Below are 15437 nucleotides of genomic sequence, written 5' to 3' on the forward strand. Positions count from 1 at the left end.
CAAACTGACAATGCAAAAAAAAAAAAAAAAAAGCATGACATGTCATGTGACAGCTGACCTGTTCAGCATCAGTAGATTGCATAAGAGAAGGACTGGATTATCTCATGAACAGCGCTGTTTCAGATTAGACAGTCAGATGGTTTAACAGAGTTTGTAAAAACATTGTCAATCAACCATTAATATTTTTAATACCTTTTATTGCTGATTCATTGGTTAGACATTTAAAAAACGTGTTATTGGCTTGTGCTGTGCAGTGCCCTTAAAGTTTTTTTGGTCAGATGTAATGTACGACATTTTGAAAAGCAAACAAACACACATGAATTCAACAAAAACATGCATGTACTTCATTTGATTGTACAGATTACAGCTTTTACTCTCCGTCTCTGGTTTTCATGTTTACAGATACGCATACATATTACACAAATATGCACGATTGCACACACACACAACTGCCCACATCAAATGTCTTTAAAATAATAGATTAGAAACAGTAGCTGCATAATTGCTCATAATGCATAAATGATGATGTTTAAAGCAATGCTGAGCTCATTCTTCTACAATGGGCAGCCATATGTGACTCGTTTGACCAAAGACCACTGAGAATAACATAGATTAAAACATGCAGAAAGTGACATTTTCACATATTTACCGTTATTCTAACATTCAGTCAAGATATAATATGATGTTTAAACATTATGACTACTCTTAATTATTTTATCTATTTATTAAAACACAAAGACATGAGGAACACTAAGAAACAGGTTAGTAACGTAATGGATATAGATTCTAAAAAAATGAGTGGGGTTGGAGAATTTTGTATTTGTAATATTACAATTCAAGATGTGCTTAATCAGATGTCACTTTTATCTAGCTTCATACCCACAATGACAGTTATTCATAATTAATTTAATTTTAATCTCTTCTGTGGTTGATTTAATGGTGGTAAAAATATTTCAAATTTGTTTTGGATCTGTAATGTAATTTCTGTTTATTTTTTATCATTAGTGGTTGTTCGTTTTGTAATTTTGTGATCTCCCAATAATATCTGCATGCAGCCTTGATGATGCAAGCTGAGACTGCATATCTCAGTGATGCAATGTCAGACACATTTATTTGTTAGATTTTCATCAACTAACATATTTTTCTATCAATATGACCCAAATAGTACAAATAATACACTAATTTATACAATGTTTATAATCTATATGATATGCAATAAAACTGATTCCAAGAGATACATTCATTGCTTGTGGCATTTCATGTAATTTTAATTACTGAGATTGCATTTTGCATTTTACTAACATTTTGTAAGTAATAAATATGAACATATGGTATTTGTGACATGAATAACACATTTCAATCTTTGCTCAATTTATTAGAGTACAACATTAGAGTGAGCTTAGAATACAATATCTATAGCTTATTAAGAGGACAGTTCACTCAAAAATAAAAATTCTGTCATGGTTTATTGACTCTTCCCTTGTTCCTAAAAACCTGTAACCATAGACTTGCACAGGAAAAAATAACAATGGAAGTCAATGGTTACAGGGGTTAAAGACTTTCAGCTTTCTTCAAAAGAAACTCATAAATGTTTTTAACAATTGAGGGTGTGTAATATGTGTTAGTTATAACATGTAACTTAAATATGAGCTTAGAAATCGAATTGAATTTACATTCATGATGTAAACACAAAACTGTCCAGCATTCCGACGTGAAAACAATTTTGACACGTGCCTTCGTCATAACATCCGGGAGGTTCAGTTGTCAAGATGGCGACGCGCATCGCAAGCATGAGATCTCGGTGTGCACTGTTTCAATCAGCTTTGACATTGGGACGTAATGAAGTAAATTTCAAAAGATATGTGCGTAGACGAAGAGCTGTATCTGGAGTAGTATCAGTAAATGAGCCGACAGAAATATCGGAAGGAGTCATCAGTCAAACAAGTGAACGTTCATCACAACACAACAATGATATCACCAGAAACACCGACAAATCGAGCATTGAAAACCCCGTTAGCCCAAACAACTCACAGCCCGTTCAGTTCTCACACATAAACCGGCAGAAGGTGATCAATTTAACATCGAGGACCCGTTTTGGAGAAGTTGATGGTTTACTGTATGAGAAATTACATCCTGGTGACAAGAGTTTGGCGTGAGTAATATAAACACGTCTTCACTGACAGTTGTTGACTAACGTTACTAACATAATTTGTTTGAGGACTTGTATCATCATGCTACTTGGACCTAATTTTATATACTAGTTCGGTATATCTTTCATTCTATAAACACTAGTAGGTTTTGTAAGATTAGTATGTATTCAGTAGGAAGTTAGTGTCTTTATATTTACTACAGTACATCATCGATATGGCAATGTGTTCATCTGCAATGTCAACTAGTGAAATGTATAATTTCCATGTGTTTTAAGGCCTGTGGTTGTATGGTCATATCAAGAGAGTTTAAAGCATTCAGGCAGACAAGAAAGTGTATCGTCTGTAACTTTAATAAATATTTTATTGAATTAATTATTATTGGTTCATTCCACAGTGGTAACCCTAGATAAAACAGGAACTAAGCCGAAATATAGTGAGTGAATTATTTCTGCAATGAAGGCTATGCAGTGCTATATTACAAATGATTATTCAATTTCTGTACCTGAATTCTTACCAAATAGAGATATTAAACCCATCTGCTGAAGTTGTATTCATATCGCAATTAGGCATGTGCCGGTATAAGATTCTGACAGTATGATTACCTTGGATGTAAATATCATGGTATTGAGATTACTGCTCTAAAATAATATTCCTTTTAAATGTCTGGGTTAAAAACTAAAACTTTTCGCCTTTTGTACACAATATATTTTCATTTAGTAAACATTAAAAATAACATGGAGCAGTAAACATGTCACGCTAAATAATTCAAATGAATCATTGACTTCTGCTTTCTTTATTTGTTTCAAAAACACAGATTTTATTACAATTTGAAACTGCATCTTTAGAGATCTTTTCTGCTGGAGATATTGCTGTCTTAAAATAAAAATAAAAAGTAACTCTTACACATACCTTAGGAACGGTATTACATAAAATTTTGGCAGTTTTAAAACACTCATTTTTCCAAACTGCAGTATACCTTGAACGCGGTTATCGTCCCATGCCTAATCGCAATAGATATAACTCAAAAACAATGTCAGATTTTCCAGTATTGTGCAGCCCTATACAGGGGCGCCTGCAGGATTTGTTCCAAGGTACGCACAAAGCCAGGACCGCCTACTCCCTTCCGCCAATCATGTCGAGAAACACGGATTGTTTCCTTTTTAATTTTAATATTTCACTGAAATCTAAATAAAAGCACATCAGCACCAAGGGGAAAAAAATCAGACGCTCAAGGCGTTCTGTTTAAAATTATGACATATTAAAATATTTGCAAATCTATGACAAAAGATTGTAATGTAATACATTTAGTGAAGCATTAATAAATCCTTACTTTCCACTGACCGAAAATCTTCCACCCACACAGTTGAATAGTGGACGGGCTCAAACAAAAATATAATTTGTATATTTTTCTTGAATAAAGTATCTTTTTAAAACTAATTTCGTATTTCGTTTGTGTCTTTGTGTAAATATTTTTCTTGGTCAGTTATCTTCTAGATAAAATAGAAGAACAAATAACATTTGAGGTGAAGTGCTTCAAAACCCGCAATGTGCTTGAACAATGCCGAACCACGAACTGAATTGTCAAATAAATCTAGCCTAAATAAAATTAAAGTGAAATATTCAGTTTTAGAGAAGCCTATATTAAACGGTTTTCCATGTTGCACCAAATCATTTGAAAAAGCAGGACAGGCGTTTACAAGTTCGAATGGGCTATATTTGCAACAGCACTGAACATGTTTCTACATTATCTCAATGGAACAAACTCGCTTAAAGGATGAAACAGCTCTGGTCTCCAAAACTGGTTGTGAGAATAGAGATTTCTGCATATTTATGATAAAATTGCTTAAAACACCTTGAATGGTAGCCATTTCATGCGAGGAGGCCGTGCAGCAGCTGGATCTAATCTGTCTGATAAAAGAGACAGTTTCCCCAGCTCAGGTGCTGATGATGAGACTGCGGTCTCCACCCCATGTGGGGGATCAGTATTTGTCTCATTAGTTTTAGGCCTTTTGTCAAATTTCTTAGTTAAGTTTTCTGTTTTAAAGAGTGTTTACCCATTTTGAACGCTGTTTTAAACAATAGCTATCTGAATGGTAATTTTTAGGTGTGAAAAAAACCCCAGCAAAACTAAAGCCAATAGATTTCTTTACCCATCTCCCACCATGCAAGTACATACACACTTAAAAACACACAAACGCACACCTTTATTTGTTGTCATTCTTTTTTTGCTTTGTCAATATATAATAGTGGATACTATTATCAATTTAAATTATGTAATAAATAAATAAATAAATTAATAAATTCAAATCAGCTTTATTTGTATAGCGCTTTTACAATTTAGATTGTGTCAAAGCAGGTTCACATAAATGGTCATAGTAACTGGATCATGGTAGTTCAGTTTTTAGTGTTTAAGTTCAGTTCAGAATAGCTCAGTTCAGTGTGGTTTGAAATCATTACTGAGAGTCCAAGCACTGAAGAGCAAATCCATCGATGTGTAGATTTTCAGATCCTGAACCATGCAAGCCAGCGGCAACAGCGGAGAGGGAAAAAAAAACTTCACCAATAGGAAAATGAAGAAAAAAAACCTTGAGAGAACCAGACTCAGTTCGGCACGACCATTTTAATTTCTTCGCTGGCCAAAAGTCTTGTGCAGAGCTGCAGTCTCAGCAGTGTAGGCTGTAAGCTGGCCTCAGCGGAGACTCGTCTGTCCCTGGAGCGTCACTGGAATAAGTCTCATGCCCCACTCCCCTATGACCAACAGTGCAGCAGCAGCTCAGAATACGGCCTGGTCCCGGATATGGACACCTTGGGATCATCTTGTAAATAAGCAGTATTAAATCGCGCCCTCTCATGGTATGCACAGTGCATACAGCCGTGTGGCTGCAGGCGCCACTGGCCCTATACTAAACTACTGGAATTCATCTGTTTTGGTTATTCTATTCACCTTATTCTCCGCCGACGAGCGGGCGCTGCCATTTGACTCTTTTTGGCTCGAGACTTCCGGTCTCATTCACTTACATTCATTTTTTGACGTTAAAAACTGCCCGTTACGCTGCTTGATGTTGCAATTTGATATTTTTTTATTATATTATTCTACTTGGTCTGTATAGTCATACAAACATTTGTTTGTAGAGCAAGCAGTTTGACCATTTTCTGCCATTTATTATTCCTAGTCATCTCTACCATAGGCGACTGAATCGGAAGTTCTAAGACAATCGCGATAACAGGCGCACTTCCCCATTCTAGAATAAGGTCAATAGTTGCTGGGTATTACAACTAAATATCCTAAACAAATTACCTATTGCTGAACTAAGTATTTAACCACTATAAGGTATATTATTCTACAAAATACACCAGTTCACTGTAGTAAAAGCAAAAGTATACAACAACAGTGCATAGTTCAATATAGATGATATAATGTAGCATTTAACAAAGTGTTGTAAATAAATACTATATTATATACAGTATAGTACAGCTATTAGTAGCTAATAAAGATCTATTAGCACACAGGTGTCAAACTCAGTTCCAAAAGGGTCGCAGCTCTGCACAGTTTAGTTCCAACCCTAATTAAACACACCTGATCAAACTAATTGAGTCCTTCAGGCTTGTTTTAAACCTACAGGTAAGTGTGTTGGAGCAGGGTTGAAACTAAACTCTGCAGGGCCTCGACCCTTCAGGAATTGAGTTTGACACCCCTGTACTAGCACTTAATGGAATAATTATCCAATATGGTAAGCATAAGTTCTCTACTCCTAATTTAAACCAATTCATGACTTTTGTAAGAATATTTTTACTCTAAAACATATTTTATATTTTAAACTTATATTAGAGAACTTTTTTTATGCTTTTAAGGACTATTGAAAAATTGTATATATATTTATATAGGTATTATATATATACCTTATATGTAGTTATCTGGATGTTATTAGTATGATGCTTATTTATTAAGAAACTGTTATGTTTGTAAATGATGAATTGACTATTTATTACCAATGTTTTCATGATTACGAACAATGCTGTTGATATGGCTAAATAAGTAAATATGTAAATGTAAATATTATTTAAATATTCAAATCCATAAGTATTGCTTTTATTTCTATTTCATCTGTAGGAAGTTGGCCCGAATAGCTGGATCTAAGAAGCTACGTGAGCATCAGGTTGTTCTGGAAGGAAAGCATCTCGTATGCAGTGCTCTGGATGCTGGAGCTGAGGCTCAAACGCTTTATTTCAGTTCAGTGGATGCGCTGCGTGAGCTTCCCTTGGATAAACTCAGACAAACCAATGTGGTGAAAGTCAAGATGGAAGATGCTCAAGTCTGGTCTGAACTTGACACCTCACAGGAAATAATTGGTAAGAAGATAAAATGGCATTATTTAATTTAATTGTCCCGGACTGCAGCACCTTAATTTGAGTGTCTCTAATAATTGCAGCTATATTCAAACGACCTGAGGCGTCTCGATTAACATTCTCAGAAGAGAAGTATGGCAGGGCTGTGCCTCTGACACTGATCTGTGACACTGTTAGGGATCCTGGAAACCTGGGCTCAGTGTTACGCTCCGCCGCCGCTGCAGGCTGTCATAGTGTTCTGCTGACCAAAGGTAAACAACTAGCTTCTTTCTGCTCTACCTAATTATTTAATTCAAATGAATTTTTATTATTATTAAAAGACTAGACTTAAATGACTTTGTTTCCTCAAACAGTTGTTTTTTGGGACAACTTAATTGTTTTATGTTCAATCCACTTAAATTAAATTAAACTTATAATTTAATTTAATTCTTTCATGTTGTCTCAACACAAATTGATTGTATTTAACCCAGGACTTTTTACAGTGTAGCAGATAACAATATATAAACACACCAATGTTATTAAAGTCAGTAATTAAATTATAATAGGGAAACGCAAAAAAAAAAAAGATAAAACGCTCAACAATGATTCATTTTTAGAGATGCTGTAATGTAATGATGTTGTAATGTATTTTCGATTTGTTATGGTTTTGAATTATTGAATTTGTTCGTAATTAATAATTATTCAGACTCATTAAAAATCGTTATCATCAAATCCACTGTAGGGCTGCCCTTTAGGAAAGCATATTATTAGGGAATGGGAATTTAGTTTGACCCATAATAATAATAATAATAAATCTTGTCCACTGTTCAAATTTTCTACTTTTTGTCTCGTTCTAGATGAAAAGATCCACTGAACATCTTATAACATATTTTAACACATTTTTATCGACCGTTTTGGTCGCATATGCGCTTAATTTTATCTATGCGATCTATGCATTTGAAACGCTAAATTCAGTGCTCAGGAACGGTTTAAAACAGTTGTCAAGCCAACTTGCTGCAGTAAACAAGGCCAAGTCCGTAATGCTTGTCCCGCCTTCGCGCTCTTCTTATTGGTCCACTGCTCTAGCACTGAAATTTCAGCTGTCAATCACTCAGTCAATGCCTTCTGGCTTGTGATGACAGAGAGAGCTACTACCGCGAAAAACTGTAAAGCGCTGAAGATAATGAAGATAACACTGACAGATTTAGTTTTAGAAACCATGACATCTAAAGTTACAAATAATGAAACATCTTAGTAGTGATCACGTGCTGAATGTTAATCCACCATCTACACTTTTCAAAGTGTGGATAAAAGACTTCCGTTGGCTTCAAGTCCGCTATGAAAAGTCTGTGGGATGGAATTTTCAGGTAACTGTTTGCCACATCTAGCACGAGAGCAATGTGCAATGGCAGCTGTGTGTAAAATGTAACACTTGTACTCCATCACAAATAGGCTTAAACTGAGTAAACTAATATTGCTACTCATGAAGACCGGTATGGCTATTAACATGACGTATGCATATAATAAGGTACAGTATATGTCAAAAGCACCAGTGAGAACAGCACAGTTATACCGATAACAGATTCATTCATGTCAAGCAGTGCATGCAGTGCATGTATATCTTTTGGTCACTCAGTTATGTTATAAAATGTGTTTTCTTGTGATAACGGGATTTCGATGAGACGTTTTCCTCATGCATGCATATATATATATATATATATATTTTTTTGCTTGTTAGTTTGATTAGTGTTGATTTCAAATGCAATAAATTTGTATAAACTTGTAATAACGGTGGTTATAATTGGTGGGTGCACCTACATTTTTTAGGTTAGGAGCACCGGTGCTACCAAGCAAAGAGGTTAATTTCAAACCCTGAGAAAGGTATAATAAATAATCTGATGGGTGTTTTGAGCTGAAACTTCACAGACACATTATGGAGACACGAAAGAGTCATTTAAAATCGTGAAACGGGTTAAATAGGTGCTTTAAACAGGATTTTCATGCTTTTTGAAAGTACTTAAAAGTACTTGAATTTCAGACATATGGATTCAAGGACTGGAAAAACAAACACAGGTCTTTGAATGTGCTTGAAATTGAAATTAAATTTGTTTACGGTTTTATTTCAATAATTGGACTCTATTGTCAAAACAGACAAATTAAACATCTAAAATTTTAATCTTGTACAATAACACTGTCACTTCCCAGTGGTGGGTTGTGGCAGGAAGGGCATGCGCTGTGTAAAACATATGCTGGATAAGTTGGCGGTGTATTCCGACGTGGCGACCCCAGATTAATAAAGGGACTAAGCCGAAAATGAATGAATGAATAACACTGACAAATAATGCACATTTTTATCAATATTCCAGAAACCCCACATGAATATCACCAGTATTGCATGCAGCTAATTTTATTAAAATTCTTTGAAAAATTTTCACATTTTGATGTAAATTTTAAGTGTAACTAAAACAGTACAGTCAGGACTTTCACGAGGCTACATATGTTGAGGTATGAATTACAAAGGTGTGATATATTGATATAGTTAATGGTGTTTTAAAAGGTCTTTGAAAGTCATTAAATCTACTGTTTGTGAAAGAGTGGGAACCCTGTTTAAAGCTTGAGTCTTCTGTACTTACATTATGTATATCAGGGGTGTCCAAACTTTTTGGGCCGAGGGCCAGATGCAAAAAAAAAAAAAAACCATTGTCGCGGGCCAAATTTTACATATATTACACAGACACGCATATATATATATATATATATATATATATATATATATATATATATATATATATATATATATATATATATATATATATATATATATATATATATATATATATACACACACACACACATTTCTAAACATATTTTAGTAACTCATTTCTAATTACTAATTTATTTTATCTTTGCCATGACGATAGTAAATAAAATTTGACTAGATATTTATCAAGACACTTCTATACAGCTTAAAGTGACATTTAAATGCTTCACTAGGTTAGTTAAGTTAACTAGTCAAATTAAGGTAATTAGGCAAGTTAATTAGGCAACAATGGTTTGTTCTGAAGACTTAAGGGGCTAATAATTTTGACCTTAAAATGGTTCATAAAAAATTAAAAACTGCTTTTATTCTAGTTGAAATAAAACAAATAAGTCTTTCTCCAGAAGAAAAAATATTATCAGACATACTGTGAAAATGTCCTTGATCTGTTAAACATCATATGGGAAATATTTAAAAAAGAAGAAATAAATCAAAGAGGGGCAAATAATTCAGACTTCAACTGTGTATATAGATGGATAGATAGATAGATAGATAGATAGATAGATAGATAGATAGATAGATAGATAGATAGATAGATAGATAGATAGATAGATAGATAGATAGATAGATAGATAGATAGATAGATAGATAGATAGATAGATAGATAGATAGATAGATAGATAGATAGATAGATAGATCATAACAAGAACTGCTGCTTAATTATTTGCATATAATAGCGACACCCGGTGGTTATTTATTAAATTACGTTCATTTTTGTATAGCGGGCCAGATTCTATTGATATTTATAAAAGCCTCGCGGGCCGCCACAAAACTGGCCGTAGTTTGGACACCCCTGATGTATATTATCCGATTCAATTCATCATGCTAAGCTGAGATTGTTACACTGCCAGAAGTCTTTTGAATGGATCAAAACTGGTTCAAGTCAATCATCATCTAGGAGACTTCTTCCAATAAAGATGGAGATATTTCTTTAAGAAATATAATCATAAATGTTTGATGAGCAAGCTAGTGATGGAAATGATTGACGATTAAAAATGATTGGTTAAAGTATTATTTGTTTAAACTAACAGCTAAATTAGTCATTAAAATACTGTTTTATACAACAAATGTAAATGCAGAGACTTTAAAAATGTCAAGTAGTCACACATAATCACATACAATACGTCTTTACACACATACTGTACAGCAGGGGTTCTCAACTGGTTTGGCCATGGGACCCACATTTTTACATAGTCATCAAGCCGCGACCCGAATTTTTTGTAACTATAATATAATTTTAGGAATTATAATTCATTTGTATTTATTTGTTAACATACAAGTAGTGACCGATAAATCAAAATGTATCAAATTATAGTAATATTACAGAGTAAAAACGTTAAATACTGTTAACAGTGGTTAGGGTAAGGAAAAGTTCAGTTACCATTAACTAAACTAAACTGTTATTAAAACATTAACACGTGATCCTGTTGAACAGAACAAACCAGCAAATTAAGGTAAAATGATTAAAATCATTATAATCATTTTTATAATAATCGCCGGTTATTTGCTCATCTGCTATCATGTGGGCTTTTTGGCCTTTGCTAAACGGTGAGCGATGCGTGGAGTGCCTGTACTTGTTTTGAACATGAAGATGTTCGGCACTTTTGTGATGCCCTCAGCTATTGGAATCATCTTTAAAAATAGTCCAGATGTTTGTCCTTGCAACTGGGATGTTTGGTTTCTAAATGTTGTTTCAATTTAGAAGGTTTCCTACTCTCTGTGAGAGCACCTCACTACATATGACACACTTAGGCTTTAAGCCTTTTTTGTCGTCAATATATGTAAATCCATTCTTTACAGATTTGGGTCGTACTTGCGCTTCGACATATTTGTTGCTATAATTAAATGAAATTTCACATGTCAAACGGTACGGTTGTCGCACGCGCATTTCAAAATAAAAGTCCGATATAAGCAAAATGAGTTAAAAATTTAACTTTTGTTGTTTTTTTTTTTTTTTGATCACACACTCCGTGACCCATTGAAAATGTTCCCGTGGGTCGCGACCCACCAGTTAGGAAACACTGCTGTACAGGGTTTATGAAAAACCTAGAAAACGTCATGGAATTTTGAAATGGCATTTTCCAGGGGTCCGTTCTTCGTACCTCGCTTAAATGATCTAAGATGATTTGGCAGATGCTGGATCTTTTAATCTTGATAACTGACCTCTCTCTAATTTGGTTCTTCAAACAAGTTCGCGAATCAGATTAGAATGTCTAGATGAACTGATCTGAGATCGCTGCGTGTGTTGTGAAGGACAGATCTGTCGATCCTCGAAATCATGATCAGCAATGCAACGATTGGCTGACGGCACAGCAGCGTAATAACATCATCTGATTAATATTCAATTATCCATGTGAGCAAAATTACATCAAATTAGCAGTAAATGGCTTGTTAAATATGACACGCAATAACTTTCCACATTTGTTGTGAACTGCAGGCTTTACACTTGTGTCAAGATTATTCATCATGTATTTCAATGCATATCAATGTATTTAGTTCTACATTTAGAAAATATTTTCTTTATTATAGTAGCCGGTTTATTAATCACTTTATGGAATAACTGGATGTTTACAAAAGCATTTTGATTTTGGTAAAGGTGTCTGCAACTTTTGTGAAGCATCAAATCACTGGCATATTAACAGCCAAAACATGTTTACGACTGCATTAATGTATTATTTATTGTTTTAAAAGTCACATATTCTGCATTTCTATTATCATACACAATTTGTACTAAAGCGATCTAAAAAGTTCATATCAATAAATTTTCTCTTTGCATCACCAGGTGGCAGTCTTTGTACTTTTATTTCGGGGGTGCAGATTGCATAAGTTTTATTAATATATATAACTTTATTTATTTTATTAATAACTATAATTTTATATATATATATATAGTTGAAATATATTTACTATTTTCCCAAGTGTATATAACTACTACTGTAAGAAAAGATCAGAACTCAGAACATACTTTCTCTATTATCTTTGCATGCACTGAGCCGATCTAATCCTGTTTATATGAATTGAACCTGCTCCCGGTCAGGTTTGAGCTAGCAGAACTGTTGCTATGACAACAACTCTCGGATCAGCTTTGAAGAACAAAACGATCCTGGATCGTGTCAAATCGTCAATATCCAAATCCAGCTAACTGAGTAATCCACGTACGAAGAACGGACCCCAGGCCTGGAAAAGTTTTGGAAAATCTGAAAAACCCACAAAGTTTTGAAAATGTCATGAAAACTAGTTGAACAAATCATCACCTTGGCAGGGCCGGAGTGGGACTCCTTTTCAGCCTTGGAGTTTCAAGCCCTAGACCGGCCCACCTCAGTTCACAACTGACTATATTAAAATAATGTCATTTCGAATTCAGCTTTATGAGTTGAAATGTTTAACAACCCAAACAGTATTATATGTCTTAACAATAAAAAAAAAAAAAAAAATATATATATATATATATATATATATATATATATATATATAAATTCAATTAGATAGGTAAGGATCAAACTCGGGCCCTTCAGTGTGGTAATGCAACGTGCTGACCACTGAACCGTAATGGTGCTATTGTTCGAAATATGTCTATTGACGACTTAATCTTTTTCTCCCCTTTCTAGATTTCTGATCAATTTATGTCAGATTTATTAATGTAGTGAATCATCTGATTTTCATTGAGCAGGTGTAATATTCATTAATATTAATTATTCGAATTCTTATATTCACTAAGGTGCCGCTGTTTGGGGTTGAATAATAGTTACGTCATCATTAACCTGCAGGCTGTATTTTGCTCACGGGGCTGCGAGAAAATAAATAAAAAGCGCGGAGCTGCGGCAAAAAAAATAAATAAAAAGAGTGAGACTATGGTCAAATAAAAAAAAAAAATGAAAAAAAGTGCGACTACTGAGAGTGCAAGCTGCAAGGGACACCGGCCCTCACGGCCAAAAAAACGGACCAGCCCACCGGGAATTCTCCCGGTCCTCCCGATTAGCCAATCCGGGTCTGCACCTTGGAATTATAAGGTTCTATCTGTGTTCTGAATGATTTTGAGAGTTTTTTGCATTTCCCGGTGAACAGTATTTACGAAAGATGTAAACAACTTGTATATAAAAAAACATCCCTCAATGTAAATAAGTTGTCATTTAATAAAAATATGTGAATAACTCAATTTTGACAAAAATGTCAAATAGAACTTTATAATTCTAAGGTGACGAAATATCTGTATGCTTAAACTATATGCATGGGTTGTCTTTACTTCTTTTCTGTTTATGGCCAAACACATGCTCTCACATTATTAGTGCTGTGTGAGCATTATCTAAATACATTTCATATAGACATTTTATATAACATTTGTTTAAACTAAATAGATTGTTGCATGTTTTATAATCTGCTTTAATAACTTTAAACGTGCAGTGTTTTTTAAAAATAATTTATTACGTACACGCAAACATTACATGAAACATTGGGTCATTTACTTGAAAGTCCTGGAAAAGTCATTGAATTTTAGTAGTAAAACGTGTATGAACCCTGACTGCATGAAATGCATATATACATGCATTTTATGGGCTGTTTTATGTGCTTCTCGCAGGATGTGTAGATATTTGGGAGCTTAAAGTCCTCCGGGCAGCCATGGGGGCTCATTTCCGTCTCCCTATAATCCCAAACCTGACATGGACGGACATTTCGAATCACCTGCCCAAAACATCAACCGTTCATGTAGCCGACAACCACAGCACAACCATGGCCAAACATAACGATAACACGACACCTCAAAAACACAGAAGGCCATCAGATTACGGCTGGGTGAAAGGCCACCAGTACCAAAGCAAAGCACATGATGATGATGATGATGATGATGATGCCAATGATTTGTGTAGTTTGGAAGATTATTGTGATAAAAATAGTAAATCCCTGGAGACGCAGCTTTATTACACAGACTGGGTTGCTGGGCACACGAGCCTCATCATTGGTGGAGAAACGCACGGCCTGAGTCGGGAGGCTTTGCAATTGGCTGAGAGGACTAGCGGGCGGAGACTGTTGATCCCGATGGTTGACGGTGTGGACAGTCTGAACTCTGCCATTGCTGCTGGTGTTCTGCTCTTTGAGGGAAGGAAGCAGCTGCTGTCTCTGGAGAAGATCAGAGTTTAACCACAGTAAAAAAAACATGTCAGTGATATCAAATCCTCTTACATGATCATTATATAATATGTTTGCATCTATTTAGTATGATGTTATGTTTAAATGTTTATATGCAAAATAAAGATGTTTTTGGTTAAGAATTCTTTTAGTTTTTAAACAAATATCAAATGGAAAAAACATTTCTGATTTATTAGTAATTAAATAGGAATATAAAAACTATTAAGCACGGTGGTGCAGTGAGAAGCACAATCACCTTACAGCAAGAAGGTCGCTGGTTCGAGCCCCGGCTGGTTCAGTTGGCATTTCAGTGTGGAGTTTGCATGTTCTCCCCATGTTCGCATGGGAGTTCAAAGACATGCGCTATAGGTGAATTGGGTAAGCTAAATTCTCCGTATCTATGTGTGTGAATGTTTCACAGTGATAGGTTGCAGCTGGAAGGGCATCCGCTGCAAAAAACATATGCTGGATGGGTTGGCGGTTCATTCCGCTGTGGCGACCCTAGATTAATAAAGGGACTTGCCAAAAAGAAAATTAATGAATGAAAAAGTATTAATATAGTATTAATACAAATAATTGTATTATTTTTAAATTGGATAAACTACATACTATTAAAATGTGCCATTTCTAGTTATACATTGTTCTAGTTTTTAAATTATTTTATAAATAATTGCTTATAAATAAACGTTGTTATATTGTTAAATTGTTTTATTACTTTATTATAGTGTTCTAGTTTGTAAATATATATATATATATATATATATATATATATATATATATATATATATATATATATATATATATATATATATATATATACAGTTTAAGTCAGAATTATTAGCCCCCCTGAATTATTAGCACCCCTGAATTGTTAGCACCCCTGTTTATTTTTTCCCCAATTTCTGTTTAATGAAGGGAAGATTGTTTCAGCACATTTCTAAGCATAATAGTTTTAATAACTCATTTCTAGTAACTGATTTATTTTATCTTTGCCATGATGACAGTAAATAATATTTGAC

At 34.3% G+C, this 15437-nt stretch overlaps 1 protein-coding gene across 1 annotated transcript; it reads left to right on the plus strand.

Annotated features, from left to right (window-relative positions):
* Positions 1 to 1759: 1759 nt before the first annotated feature.
* mrm3b (mitochondrial rRNA methyltransferase 3b) lies at positions 1760 to 14558 on the plus strand. Its single transcript, NM_001163932.2, is given in 4 exon segments — positions 1760 to 2152; positions 6262 to 6500; positions 6581 to 6748; positions 13871 to 14558. Coding segments are annotated over 4 exon segments (1350 nt in total). The 5' UTR covers positions 1760 to 1769; the 3' UTR covers positions 14431 to 14558.
* The last annotated feature ends 879 nt before the right edge of the window (positions 14559 to 15437 follow it).

Source organism: Danio rerio, chromosome 21, assembly GCF_052040795.2.
Source record: "Danio rerio strain M-AB ecotype USA chromosome 21, GRCz13ab, whole genome shotgun sequence".
Classification (NCBI taxonomy): Eukaryota; Metazoa; Chordata; class Actinopteri; order Cypriniformes; family Danionidae; genus Danio; species Danio rerio.